Source organism: Heterocephalus glaber, unplaced genomic scaffold (assembly GCF_053883595.1).
Source record: "Heterocephalus glaber isolate CG9 unplaced genomic scaffold, H.glaber_assembly_v1.0 deba00001564, whole genome shotgun sequence".
In the NCBI taxonomy this organism is placed as follows: domain Eukaryota; kingdom Metazoa; phylum Chordata; class Mammalia; order Rodentia; family Bathyergidae; genus Heterocephalus; species Heterocephalus glaber.
The window spans coordinates 1,676,810-1,690,803 of NW_028258351.1; the positions used below are offsets into that span (position 1 = coordinate 1,676,810).

General features: G+C 37.1%; 1 protein-coding gene across 4 annotated transcripts in view; it reads left to right on the forward strand.

Annotated features, from left to right (window-relative positions):
* The window catches only part of Rps6kb1 (ribosomal protein S6 kinase B1), a 35,563-nt gene extending 21,873 nt beyond the window's left edge, over nt 1-13,690 (forward strand). For 2 of the 4 annotated variants that reach the window (XM_004870371.4, XM_004870373.3), the window contains exons 5-15: nt 455-602; nt 2,714-2,771; nt 4,208-4,308; nt 6,345-6,435; nt 6,622-6,712; nt 7,216-7,323; nt 8,127-8,189; nt 8,354-8,431; nt 10,522-10,629; nt 11,523-11,635; nt 12,778-13,690. In XM_004870371.4, the coding sequence (XP_004870428.1) occupies nt 455-602; nt 2,714-2,771; nt 4,208-4,308; nt 6,345-6,435; nt 6,622-6,712; nt 7,216-7,323; nt 8,127-8,189; nt 8,354-8,431; nt 10,522-10,629; nt 11,523-11,635; nt 12,778-13,015 (1,197 nt within the window). In that variant the 3' untranslated portion in view covers nt 13,016-13,690. Of the gene's footprint in view, nt 1-454; nt 603-2,713; nt 2,772-4,207; nt 4,309-6,344; nt 6,436-6,621; nt 6,713-7,215; nt 7,324-8,126; nt 8,190-8,353; nt 8,432-10,521; nt 10,630-11,522; nt 11,636-12,732 lie in introns of all 4 variants that reach the window. The other 2 variants (XM_013067698.3, XM_004870374.4) reach the window with 2 other exon arrangements.
* Nucleotides 13,691-13,994: the final 304 nt, after the last annotated feature.

Sequence of the window (13,994 nt, forward strand, 5' to 3'; positions counted from 1 at the left end):
GTTAATGTATGAGTAAACTTCATCTGCTGAAAGATTTTTTTTGGTACTGGGGATCGAACTTGGGTCCTTGCACCTGTGCAGCAGGCTGCGAAACCACTGAGCCAAATCCCCAGCCCAAGATTTTTTCTTTTAAGAAAATGTATCTTTAGGTTTTCATTTACATATTTACTGCCACCCCAAAACCCCAAACAAACACAATTCACATGTGTATAAGAAGTGAATGTCTTGGGACCGGGGATTTAGCTCAGTGGTTCCCCCGCCTGCCTTGCAAGTGCAGGGACCCAAGTTTGATCCCTGGTACCAAAAAAAAAGAAGTAAATGTCTTTCATTACCCATCTCAGACTCTAGTGGGAACTATTCAGTATTGGCCAGAAACCACAAAATAGGTTTTCAAATTACTGTAGAATAAAAATGTGCACTATTTTGTTCTTATAGACCATCTCTTTTCCTTTAGGCAATGATAGTAAGAAATGCTAAAGATACAGCTCATACAAAAGCAGAACGGAATATTCTGGAGGAAGTAAAGCATCCCTTCATTGTGGATTTAATTTATGCCTTTCAGACCGGTGGAAAACTCTACCTCATCCTTGAGTATCTCAGTGGTCAGTACACAGTTTGGTGTAATTTTTTGCCTTTGCTCCAGAAACTGGGTCAAAATATTATTTTCTGGTGGAAAAATGCTTTTCCCCATTGTGATTAAATAGTTCATAAAATTGATGAGTACATTGAAGGAATTCAGGTGTGAACAGATGTTTCTATTTGCAGACAAAAATGAAGAAACTTTGAAGATTAAGTTTTTTCTTATTTGCAGAATTTTCTCTTAATTGCTTTGTTACTTTTTTTTTTTTTTTTTTTTTTGGTACCGGGGATCGAACTCGGGTCCTTCCGCTTGCGAGGCAGGTGGTGGAACCACTGAGCTAAATCCCTGGCCCTCTTAATTGCTTTGTAATCAGCCATTTAACAAAATAATTGATGTAGAGCTTTCAAATTGTGCTGGGGTAAGATAGTATATCTTAAATAAAACACTAAAATAGACCTTTCCAAACTGGAGTGGAAAAACTTATTGAAAATATTGTTTAAGGTAGTGAATATATTTGCAATTATGTCAGATTTTTAGTTTAGTGTAGCAATTAGTGATAGAGTGTGCAGTTTACAATAGGAATTGCCTATATTTTCCAGGGCCTACCATCTGCTAGGAACTTGTTGCCCCTGGTATTATTTCTAGATCACAAGTAGCTTCCCAGCAAACACACTTTGGATTTCTTAGAAATAGATTTTATAATAGCTTGTCTCATTTGAAGAGAAAGCAGCAGGATTTAGCAACTTTGTTGTGACTACTGCCATGTTTTTTTCTTATAGCTTTATTTTGACATAACTTCAGACACATAAAAAATTTTCAAGAATAGTACAGAGAATTCCCATATATCCCTCATCTAGGTTCTCTAAATGTTGTCATTTTAGTGCATTTGTTTTGTTTTATCCTCCTTTCTCTATGTATATGTATATAGGTATATACATATATATACACATACATAATTTTTTGAACTGTTTGAGTGTTGCAGATGTGATTTCCCTGTTCTCCTAAAAGTTCATGTTTATTTTCTCAAGTCAAGTACAGTATCTTATGTAACTATACTAAAATTATCAAAAAATAGGAAGTTAACATTGGTACAGTATCTGTCTTTAGTTTTCTTTAATTTCGAATAGTTCTTCAGTCTATCTTTGCCTCTCATGAAAGTGACATTTTTAAAGAACAAGCCAGTTATTTTGTAGAGTGCTTCAATTTTTAGGTTTATCTGATGTTTCTTTAGGATTGGATTCAGGTTATACATTGAAGTGACATTGTGTCCTCAATACATCAAGTCAGCAGCACGTGATATTTATATCTTACATCAGAGTGAACTGATGATGTTCACTTTGCTCAGATGTATTAAGTTGGTGTCTTCGGTATTTTCCCTTTTGTGAGTAATAAGTATGTTTTGAGGAGATATTTAAAATATCTCAGGCTTTCATATTTTTTGGCATCCATTGATTCTTGACTGTAGCAATTAGCTGTGATGTTTGCTAAATGATTTTTCTTATCCCATCGTGCCTCTTTCATTTATTACTTGACATTCTGCTGTAATAAAGAGCTTTCCTTTCTCCCCCATTTAAATATTTATTCATTTATTTATATCATTGTGGACTCATGAATTCTAAGATTATTGAGTAGACTATAACCCTTTATTATTATTTATTTTGTTGCTTAAATTGTGCCATTCTTTTTTTTTTTTTTTTTTGGTGCCATTCTTTTCACAAGGCCACTTCCAGGTTTGTTCCACTTATTTAAGGGTTTAGAAAATATAGACTATTATCATTCACTAAAATTAGTGAAACTGGTTTAATTATCTAATAACATTTTTCTGTTTGTGGATAAAATGTTAGAGTGGCTTTAATCAAGATTCTTTTTTTTTTAACTTTGAGTTTACAGTCTACTCATATTTTCATGTTTGTAGATATAAAACCTAGAATTCTAAGCCAGTTCTAGTTTTTAAACTTAGAAGGATAAGACTGCTCCCAAAAAATAGTATCCTGTAGACTTGTTTGTAAAAATCTATATAGTTTTTCAGATCTAGTTTTTATATTTAAGGGCTAATACCTTTTGAGTTAGAAAGGAAGTACAAGGTCATTGTAAATAATAATTATTTCTAATGCCCTTTCCTTTTCTTTACAGGAGGAGAACTATTTATGCAGTTAGAAAGAGAGGGGATATTTATGGAAGATACAGCCTGGTAAGTAAAATTTTTGTGGTCGCATGGATTCAGGTAATGATTCATATAATTAAAAGCAAACCCTCATTCCCATTGTGGGCAGCCAAGTGGTTCAGTAAATTGATCTAGAGCCAGTCACTCAGAACTTCAAGGGGGAGAAGCAGCTTTGGGACTGAGAAGCTATTAGAGGTCATATCATTCCTTTGCCCCCAGGCCTTGGGTGGACCGCTCTTCACACCTGTTATTCCTAACAGAACCATTCTCATTGCGGCTTTCTTTCCTTGAATTGGTAAGCTGCCTGCCTTGGCTGTGGGTGAGTGTGGTTTTCCAATGAACCTTTATGTGTGGAACAATGGAAAGTATCAGAAATCATCTCCTCTTTTTTTTAGACTTTCCAGTTCCCAAGGTGCAGTCTTAGGGAAGTGATAAACCTGCACATATCATCTGTGGATTGCTTATGTAGCCAGGATGGGATCTACCGTCCTATTCGTAAGATGGCATCTGCTTCAGATTAAAATACACACATCCTTTTGTGAAGCAACAGTACTGGGTAACAATAAAAAAGTTTATCCTACACATTAATTGAATAGAAAACAACACTTAAATGTTTTTTCTACCTTAATTACCAAACTGCATTCCATTGTTTAATTTCAGGCCTTTTCTAACACAGAAGCTGCATTTAAGAGCCTTAGGGATGAAGTGCCCTTTTTTGGAGGAGGCTCTCTGAGCCCTGTTGGAGGCTGTGTTTGTGGTTGTGCTGGCTGTGAAACTGCCTCAGTCCTCTAGGACACACCCTCTCCATCCTGGAGTAATCTGCAGGATTGCAACCTTGTTATGCAGCCAGTATTGCAGTGCCTTGTGCTTTTCGAATCCAGACAGGGTTGATTCAGCCCTTTATTCTTTTGAGGTAGATAAATTTGAGTGTCACACAGTTTATAGTTGTGGGCTGGCTGGCAAGAGGGGAGGGCAGATACTGTGGGCATTGCTGTCTGTAAATATACAGCTTGTTAAGGGATGAGTGGGCTTCTAAGGGTTAGGCCATAAGGTAACTTTTTAAATCAAGACTTGATCTCTGAGAATAACAAAGTTTCTGTTTCCTATGGAATTTTAAAGCTGCGGGTGGGTGGGAGGAATTTGCTTTGATCTGAATGACTATTGGCCTACACAGAATTGAAAATGATCGGTCACAGTTTAGCATATTCTGACTTTCTTTGCATATTTAGCAGTATGTTCAAATGGCAAAATAAAACCCTTTATAATTTCACTAAAAGAGTGAAACGTTAATGTCCCCATGCCTCTTGGCAGCATCCTATGCCATCTCTTTTCCCCATACATTCCCTCACCTCACTGATTTGGTCTTTGGTGCATGTCTGTTTCTTTCAAGGAATTTTACTCCATACATAAATTGCTTTGGGTAGATTATTCTTTTTAATTTATTAAATCACTTTTGTTTCCAGCTTTTACTTGGCAGAAATCTCCATGGCTTTGGGGCATTTACATCAAAAAGGGATCATCTACAGAGACCTGAAGCCGGAGAACATCATGCTTAATCACCAAGGTGGAGATAATATTATAAACAGTTTTGTAGTAAATAATCATCTTAAAATCTTCCTACATAGGTCATGGCCATTTTCAAAGCCCCCATATTCATCTTTTGCCATTATACATTTGCTGTCTCAGAATTTGTGGCATCATACCCTTGGTGATGTTCTAAGTATTTAGGTATTTATGATTGATGAGAGTAAACCGATTTGAAGGTAACTACTCTTTACGTCTTTTTCTTTTTTTAAAAAAATCTTATGTTGTGACCCAAAAGCCAATCCAAACATTAACTTTGATTCATTCCTTAAATTTAAAAGTAAATTAAGTTGGGCTGGGATTTAGCTCAGTGGTTCTGCTGCCTGCCTCAAAAGCACAAGATCCCTAGTTTGATCCCCGGTACCAAAAAAAAAAAACCAAGTAAATTAAGTTTTAGTGATGAAAATACAGTAAATATTAGAATCAGTATATTTTGTTTTTAGAGACAGGGTCTCACTATGTAGCCTAGGCTGGCTTCAAACTCATGGCAATCTTCCTACCTCACCCTCCTGAGTGTTGAGATGATGGGTGTGTGCCACTTTCTGACATTGTGTGGAGTCAGTACATTTTATGATACATTTTACTAATGCTGGAAAAAGAAAGGGATTTTAAAAATATTTGATGTAGCCTTGGAAATAAAATGTTTATTAGGCATTATTTAATTGTTGCTATTTGTTTGTGACAACAGACATCAGAGAGACTAATATTCTCTACAGGTATAAATTTAGCAATGTGAGCCTACACTACAACTGCTTGCTGCTGCAGAGAGCTCAGTATATGCTGCAGTAGTTTGGCCTGGGTAGATTTCACAGTTCTTCACTCATACCTCAAAGGAGCAAATCACAGAGCAGGATATCTAGGAGGCTGGTAGAAGCTGCTGATCTTTAGATGTCTGCAAAGTGATTCTTGAGGTAGTTAACTGTCTCAGACTCTTGGCCAGAAGTACTTTATGGACAACTGAGGCCAATATATAAATGTTTCAAATAATTTTTTTAAGGAAAAATGACATGGTTAACCAAATACATCATAGGAATCAATGTCTCTCCCTCCCCCCACCCAAGATCTGGATTCTGATTCGGAATTCAAAGGCAAAGGATAGAATATGAGAGTGATGGAATAGGAAACTTCTTTGATTCGTAAGCTTGAGTATATCAGGTGGATCTGTGGAAATAAAGGCCCTATTTCTTTCTTCTTCTGTATCAGAATATAGAATATACTTACATTTGAATCTGTAGGCCGTTGCCTTTTTCGTTCTCTGAAATGAACCTGGAATAGTAAGGCTCTTGGTGGTGATGAGCCACTGGTTATCACCTGAAAGTTCAGTAAAGCTAAGCTTGAGATGAAATAATCTTTTGGGGGGTTTTTTTGTTGGTTTTTTTTTTGGTACCAGGGATCAAACTTGGGTCCTTGCACTTGCGAGGCAGGCAGTGGAACTACTGAGCTAAATCTCCGGCCCCTGAAATAATCTTTATGTAAAGAGGAGCTCCACCTTCTGGACCAGAGATGATTATCCTATGCCAATATTAATCCTTCCCTCTGATGTAGCATTTGGCAGAGTAAGCTAATTTGTTACAGTGTCTTTCTGAGTCCATTTAAAGAACTGTCAAGTCATAGATCACTGTGATAAAAGCTATATGTTTGAAGTAGTGTCATGACTTTTGCTTAAAAGGTATAGAATACTGTATGTTTATTAGAGTCTGTTTACTTAAACCACACTTCAGAAAGAAGCTTTCCCAGGATTTAAGAGGATTCTACATATAGGTAAAGCCAGAAGCTTAGACAAGATGTTTCTTTTTTCTGTTTGCTTTTTTTCCCCCTATTTTATCTTTATTAGAATGATTATGTCATTGGTAAAAAGTGACTCTGTCTTAGCCTATGCTCCCCATCTTATGGATGGCACCTAGTTAATTCTTGACATCTTTAAGAATAGTTAAATCAAAGGATAGATCATTGTCTCGTGAGAAGTTCAAACACCACTCATGCTTAAAATAATCCTGCTGTAATCTTTCATTGTAGGTCACGTGAAACTAACAGACTTTGGACTATGCAAAGAATCTATTCATGATGGAACAGTCACACATACATTTTGTGGAACAATAGAATACATGTGAGCTGCATGTTAAAAGAAATATAACTTGTGTGGGGGTAATACTTAACTTTTACCTGATTTAAGTAATAGTGTTGTAGTTTTCTGTAACACCATTGGCTTTGTATGTTTTTACAATTCGAAAATTCTAATTCAGATGGTACACAAATGGGTGAATTTTTAGGCATCTTATTTTTCTCATTGTAGGGCCCCTGAAATCTTGATGAGAAGTGGCCACAATCGTGCTGTGGATTGGTGGAGTTTGGGAGCATTAATGTATGACATGCTGACTGGAGCAGTAGGTGCACAGTTAAAAGCTGCATGTGTTATGGTCTGTGCTGAGTAGTTATTAAACCACGATAGCAAGAGACCTTTCCTTTTTGAAAATATTAGTAGTGGAGTTATTTTCAAAGCCCAAAGATTGGTTATTAGCAATTTAAGATAACATTGCCCTGTACTTGCATGGAATCCATACTTTTAAAAGCACTTTTATTTAAATACTTTTAAACATCTGTGAAATAGATGAGGATAGATAATGGATTTGTTTTACAAGGGGAGAAACTGAGGCATAAAATCCCATGATCACTGATGATCATCGAGCAAGTTAATGGAAATCTGGCCTTCCTTCCAGGACATTTGCTACTTCCTCTATATCATTGCTTAAAAACTACAGATCTTTATTAGTTTGTTCATTTCATAGCATAGATTTTTTTATATCTATTTATAACTAGTTCAGAAAATGAATAATACTACTTTTTAAAATTTTGTAGACTAATTTTTCTCATTCTTTTCTACCCTTAGCCTCCATTCACTGGGGAGAATAGAAAGAAAACAATTGACAAAATCCTCAAATGTAAGCTTAACTTGCCTCCCTACCTCACACAAGAAGCCAGAGATCTGCTTAAAAAGGTATTTTTGTTTTTTGTGGTGCTGGGAATTGAACCCAGGGTTTCATACTAGGCAAGTGCTCTACCACTGAGCTATATTTCTAGCTCATGAGTAGGGTTCTAAATAGGCACTCAAATTACAAACCTTATCCACTAGGATTCTAGTTACCTAGATAGATTTTTTTTTTTCCCCCAGTACTGGGCATTGGAACCAGGGCCTTGCACATGCCAGGCAACTGCTACTGATGCAGCCTCTCCAGTCCTTTTTATTTTGAGACAGTGTCTTGCTAAATTGTCCAGACTGGCGTTGAATTTGCATTCTTCCTGCCTTAGCCTCCAGATTACCTGAGATCATAAGCGTGGGCCACCATGCTCAGCTAGATAGAATTGAACATCTGTTTTGAATAAAGAATCATATATAAGCCAAACATGGTGGTGCAGGCCTATAATCCTAGCACTGGGAGGCTGAGGCAGGAGGATCACAAGTTTGAGCCCAGCCTAGGCAAATTAGTGACTTAGCGAGACCTTGCTTTAGAGTACAAAATTTAGAAAGGATTGAATGTAGCTCAGTGTGAAGGCCCTAGGTTCAGTCTGAATACTACCACCAAAAGAAGAAAAAAGAACCATATATAGATATGGGGGGGAGAACCCTGTGGACTTTGAAAATGAAGTACAAAATTATAGATTTTCTTTTTGTTCTCAGGCAGTATTTGGTAGTAATTAATAAGTTATATTTTCTCAAGGCAAATAAGCAAATTTGAAAGGAAAAAAGAAACACAGTTGGACTAATGTTTTTCATCACTGCCTTTTTTTCCCTCCCTAAAGCTGCTGAAAAGAAACGCTGCTTCTCGTCTTGGAGCTGGTCCCGGGGACGCTGGAGAAGTTCAAGTAGGGATTGGCATGGCTGGCATTTTGGGAAAGGATAATGCTAATTTATTTGTGAGGGTTGTATGTAGTTGCTTAGAAATTTAAGCTTATTTTGTGAGTTGTAACTTTTTAAAAGTTTGTCGCAGTCTATTCCCGTTGACTTTTTCTGTTCTTTTTTTTTCTAGGCTCATCCATTCTTCAGACACATTAACTGGGAAGAACTTCTGGCTCGGAAGGTGGAACCCCCCTTTAAACCTCTGTTGGTATGTGTACCTGAAAGCATGTAATTTCAGGGGCCAGGTTCTTTTATAGAATGGGAAAAAATCTCAGCTGACAGGAACATTATAGTTGTTTTTTGTTTTGTTTTGTTTTTGGGGGGGGATTTTTTTTTGGTATCAGGGATCAAACTCGGGACCTTGCACTTGCAAGGCACGCCCTGGAACCACTGAGCTAAATCCCCTGACCCTATAGTTGTTAAAGTTAAAGAAACTTTGGTCTATCCTCTCTTTTTATAATATTTTATTCCCTCAGAAACAAAAAAAAACGAAAAAGAAGTAATACCAGCATTAATTGCCCAGGCTGGCCTTGAACTTGCAATTCTCTTGTCTTACTTTCCAAGTAGCTGGGGTTATAGGTATAACCACCATACCAGCTGTTTTTAACTTGGTTCAGTATTCTAAGAAAAAATATTTTATTTGTTTGTATATATTTATTTATATTAATTAATTAATTTTTCTTTTGAGATAAGGTCTCACTATGTAGTTCAGACTGGCCTTGAACTCAGTATGGAGCTCAAGCTGGCCTCCAACTCACAACGATCCTCCTGCCTCAGCCTCCTAGTCCTGGGATTACAGGCTTGTGCCACCACACTACATATCCAAAGTTGGCCATGAACTTATGGCAATCCTCTAAAATATACTTCTGAATAAAAACTTCAAGACACAGTGGGTTTTTTGATTGAAGTCAGTGTGGTAATCTTTTACTATTAAATCAGAGTTTTTTATTTCTATTTATTCCCTATACTGTATTTGGCCCAAGAGTCTTAACTGGATATATCTGGAGAGGATTAAAGAAATAAATCTGGTGGTTTGACCTTAGGTGCTACAGTTCTTTCACAAGGAACTACTTAGGGTAATCCTCCTGCCTCAGCCTCCTGAGTGCTGGGATTATAGGCATGTGTCACCATGCCCAGCTGTTCACATTTTTTAAAATTTTAATTAAATTGTTTTATTGGTACATTGTAGGTATACAACACAATTACATTTCTCATTGGGAATTGTACCTTTACATAATGCATCTTGGTTCTTATTTTTTCCCCATTCCTAGCCCTCCCTTCATGCCCTCCACCCTTCCCTATTTACAAAGACTTTATTTCCATTTTTTCTATTTCTCACCATTTTTCCTTTCCCTTCTTTCCTTTCCCCTGCCCCTCCCACTACCCCTACCCCTTTGGACCTTTTCTTCCTATTTTACATTTTCGATTATTCATTCTAATCATTGGTACATTTTAGGTATACAATATAATGACATTCATCATTGGAAATTTGCACCTTTACATAGTCTCTCTTGGTTCTTATTTTTCACCCTTGCCCAGCCCTCCCTTCAACCCCTCCATTCCTCCCTATTTACAAAGATTTTGTTCCTATTTTTCCATTTTCTCATATTAATCCCATTCCCTTCTATCCTTTCCTCTAGCCCTCCCACTTCCTTCCCCTTTGCCCCTTTTCTTCCTATTTCACATTACCTATTATACATTTAGTCCTTATTTACACTTTCAGTTTCTCACACCAGAGAAACTATTCGGAATTTATTCCTGTGTGTCCTATTTATTTCACTTAAGAGTATCGCCTCAATGTGCATCCACTTAGCTATAAATGTCTCTAATTTCTCATTTTTTATGGCTGAGTAGTACTCCATTTTAGAAAAAAACCACATTTTCTTTATCCAGTCTCTAGTTGATGGGCATTTGGGCTGTTTCCAAGTTTTAGCTATCACAAACTGTGCTGCTATGAACATGGGCGCACATATATCACTGTGGTATGATGCTTTTAATTCTTTGGGGAAGATCCCCAGCAGTGGAATAGGGGGGTCAAATGGGACTTCCACATTCACATTTTTAATAGGAATGAGTGTCATTTTTTTTTTTTGGAATGATGACTCTATACTGGATGTATATTAATGTTTAAAAGTTGAAGATGTAATTTCACTGCTGACCTTTCCATCTGCATTTTTTCTTTGGTCTGTGCCTGCTAAGACTGTTCTGATATTACACTCTATCTAGAGCTTGCAACACATTGGATTGATATTTGTAATATAGACTATTCATCATTTTCTAATAATTGTTTTTACAAAGCAATCTGAAGAGGATGTGAGTCAGTTTGATTCAAAGTTTACACGTCAGACACCTGTCGATAGCCCAGATGACTCAACTCTCAGTGAAAGTGCCAACCAGGTCTTTCTGGTAAGTGAAATAAGTAAGTATGAGAATGATCTCTTCAATTAAAAAAATTTGCTTTGAAGTTCATGGAGATAACCTAGCTAACTTGTTTTTAAGCTATCACTTTAAAACTTATGTTTTTTAAAATCTAACATTCCATTAAGAGTTTTTTAACATTGACACTTGTTCATTAGAAAAATAACAAAATTCTCTCTAATCATTGGCCTCAAATCAGAAATATCACACATGCTAGGTGAGAGAATTCTAGTTTTAGTTTGGCCTAGTTATGAAAAGCTGAATTGAGGGTGATAACCTTAGTTGCTTATTATATGCATAGCTGAAAACAATAGTTTTCTTTGCATTTCTGTTACTTAACATTTTTTTTTCTTTTGATTTTTGAGTCAAGGACTCATTATTTTGCCCAGGCTGGCCTTGAATTCCAGATCTGCCTGCCCCAGCCCCCCAAGGTCCTGGGATTATAGGCATTGGTCACCTTGCCCAACTACCTTTTTTTTCCTCCCCTACTCCTGACAGGATAGATTTTGTTTCACGGCTAATGGGATGAGGATGTAGGTTAGTGGTGGGGTGTGTCCTGCGAGGCTTGAGTTCCTAGTTTCAACTCTGCCAAAAAAAAAATGGCTTCATGGTTAACAGGTGTGAAAATGAGATTTGAGGAGATGGGAGAGTATACACATGGGTAATTTCACTTGGTTTTGTTTATATTGTTTATGATGCTATGGATCTTAATTGAGGCCTCACACATGTCATCATGTACTGTGTACCACTGAGCTACACCCCTATCCCAGCATCGGTGATTTTAGGTGTGCATCATGTAGGTGTATCAGTTATTGAATACACAATTTCTTGATGTATGTAACAATGCCATCCTGTGGTCCATTGTTACAACTGTCTTTCAGGGTTTTACATATGTGGCTCCATCTGTACTTGAAAGTGTAAAAGAAAAGTTTTCATTTGAACCAAAAATCCGATCACCACGAAGATTTATTGGCAGCCCACGAACACCTGTCAGGTATTTCAGACTCTGTTATTCTTGGTCTTTTTAAAAATAAATCTAGAAGACAACTGATTAAGACATTTATGCCAAGTTACATGAATGAAAGATCTGTCGTATTCTTCTTGGTGAATGTAAGCACAGCATCTACATTTTCTTGTATTACAAAGGACTAGTCTGTGACTAATCTAACATAGGTTATATAGTTTACCTTCCCTCCGAAAAGTAAGCTGCTGCACAGGCAAATGCTCTCTTTATCCATTCACTCAACATTTACTGTGCACTAGGGGCTGTGCTACATGCTGCATCTTATATGATGATACATGCATAGTACACATAATGTAGAAATTCCCCCTAACCTGAGTAAGCTTATAATTTAGTGGGAAAGAGTCACAATAAAGATGTGAATATGCACAACTACAAGCAGTGCTAAGTGCTATACTGAAAAGAAAAAAAAGCTGGGTGTGGTAAAATATGCCTGTAATCCCACCCACTTGCAAGGCTGAGGCAAGAAGATTGAAACCAGCCTGAACAATGTAACAAAATCCTGTCTCAAGAAAAAAAAAAGTGAAGGGAAGAGACTGTGGCTGTAGCTCAGTGGTTGTAAGACCCTGGGTTCAATCCCTACTAAAGTGGCAGTAGAAAGCAAAGGAAAATAAAGGAGCTTCTGCTCCTTCTGGTCATAGGAAAGAGCATCTGTGCAAAAATATAGGAAGTTCACAAATGTTGCAGGCTGAAGAACGGCAGGAACAGAAGCCCTTGGGGAGGAAAATACTTGGCCTTTTCTTGAAATTGAAAGGGATGTCAGTGTTCCTGGAATGAGCTGAAGTGAGAAGAAAAATGGCAGAAGTTTGAAAAAGTATCTTATTTTAAATGTAGTGGGAACCTGTTTTAAGTGTGGGGACAAAATGACTTAAAATATGTAACATTTAGGATTTTAGGAGTTGAATGTAGAGGTAGAGAAGACCAGTTAAGACATTCTGGCAGTTATTCTGGGGGAGAGACGGCTCAACCTTTTTTGCCTTTGTCCCAATCCACTTGAAAATAAATTTAAATGAAAAAATATATATGGCTCTCTTCCCTTTAAATAAAAGGGAAATACTTTTTTTGTTTAGATGATCATTGAGACAAATGAATGATAGCTCTTCCTTGTCTTAAAGCCCAGTCAAATTTTCTCCTGGGGATTTCTGGGGAAGAGGTGCTTCAGCCAGCACAGCAAATCCCCAGACGCCTGTGGAATACCCAATGGAAACAAGTGGAATAGAGCAGATGGATGTGACCATGAGTGGGGAAGCATCAGCACCACTTCCAATACGGCAGCCGAACTCTGGGCCATACAAAAAACAAGCTTTTCCCATGATCTCCAAACGGCCAGAGCACCTGCGTATGAATCTATGACAAAACAATGCTTTTAATGAATTTGAGGCAAAAAAGAAAACACAAAAAAACGGGAGGGGATATGCAGGCATCCTACAAGATGAAAAAGGAAATTCAAAATGACAGTCTCAAAAGAGTCAGTTTCATTACCTAGAACACTTTGGACGAAGGAAAGAAACATGGATTTTTAAAATATCAATGGTGCAAAAAAAAAAAACTTAAGCAAAATAGTATTGTGGAACTCTTAACTACATTAATTGATTCCTAGCAACATCTCAACGTTATCAAGGATTTTCATGTTGATGGCTCGAAACTGACAGTATTAAGGACAGGATGTTGCTTCTGAATCACTGTTCTGATTATGTTGAAGGAGGGTTATCCTTTCATTAGGCAAAGTATGAAATTGCCTATAATACTTGCAACTAAGGACAAATTAGCATGCAAGCTTGGTCAAACTTTTTCCAGCAACATGGAGTCAAAGACAAAAGAAACCTACCGATTGATGTTTTACGTGCAAACAACCTGAATCTTTTTTTTTATATAAATATATATTTTTCAAATAGATTTTTGATTCAGCTCATTATGGAAAACATCCCAAACTTTAAAATACAAAATTATTGGTTGATGTGAAGAAAGCCAGACAGCTTCTGTTTCTTCTCTTGATGAAATAATAAAATGCAAATGAATCATTGTTAACCACAGCTGTGGCTCCTTTGAGGGCTTGGGGTGGACCTGGGGTTTATTTTCAGTAACCCAGCTGCAATACCTGTCTGTAATACTAGGAAAAAAATCTATTTAATCATTTCTACTTGCAGTACTGCTATGTGCTAAGCTTAAATAGAAGCCTTGGAATGAGCCTAAGTTGTATGTCCTATATTTCATCCTTGTCCTGGGCCTGCATTGCACTGAAAAAAAATTGCCACCTTATACCAGTATTTGGTTCTTATACCAGTATTTGGTTCAAGACACCAGATGTGTTCAGCCCATGGCTGAGGAAGGA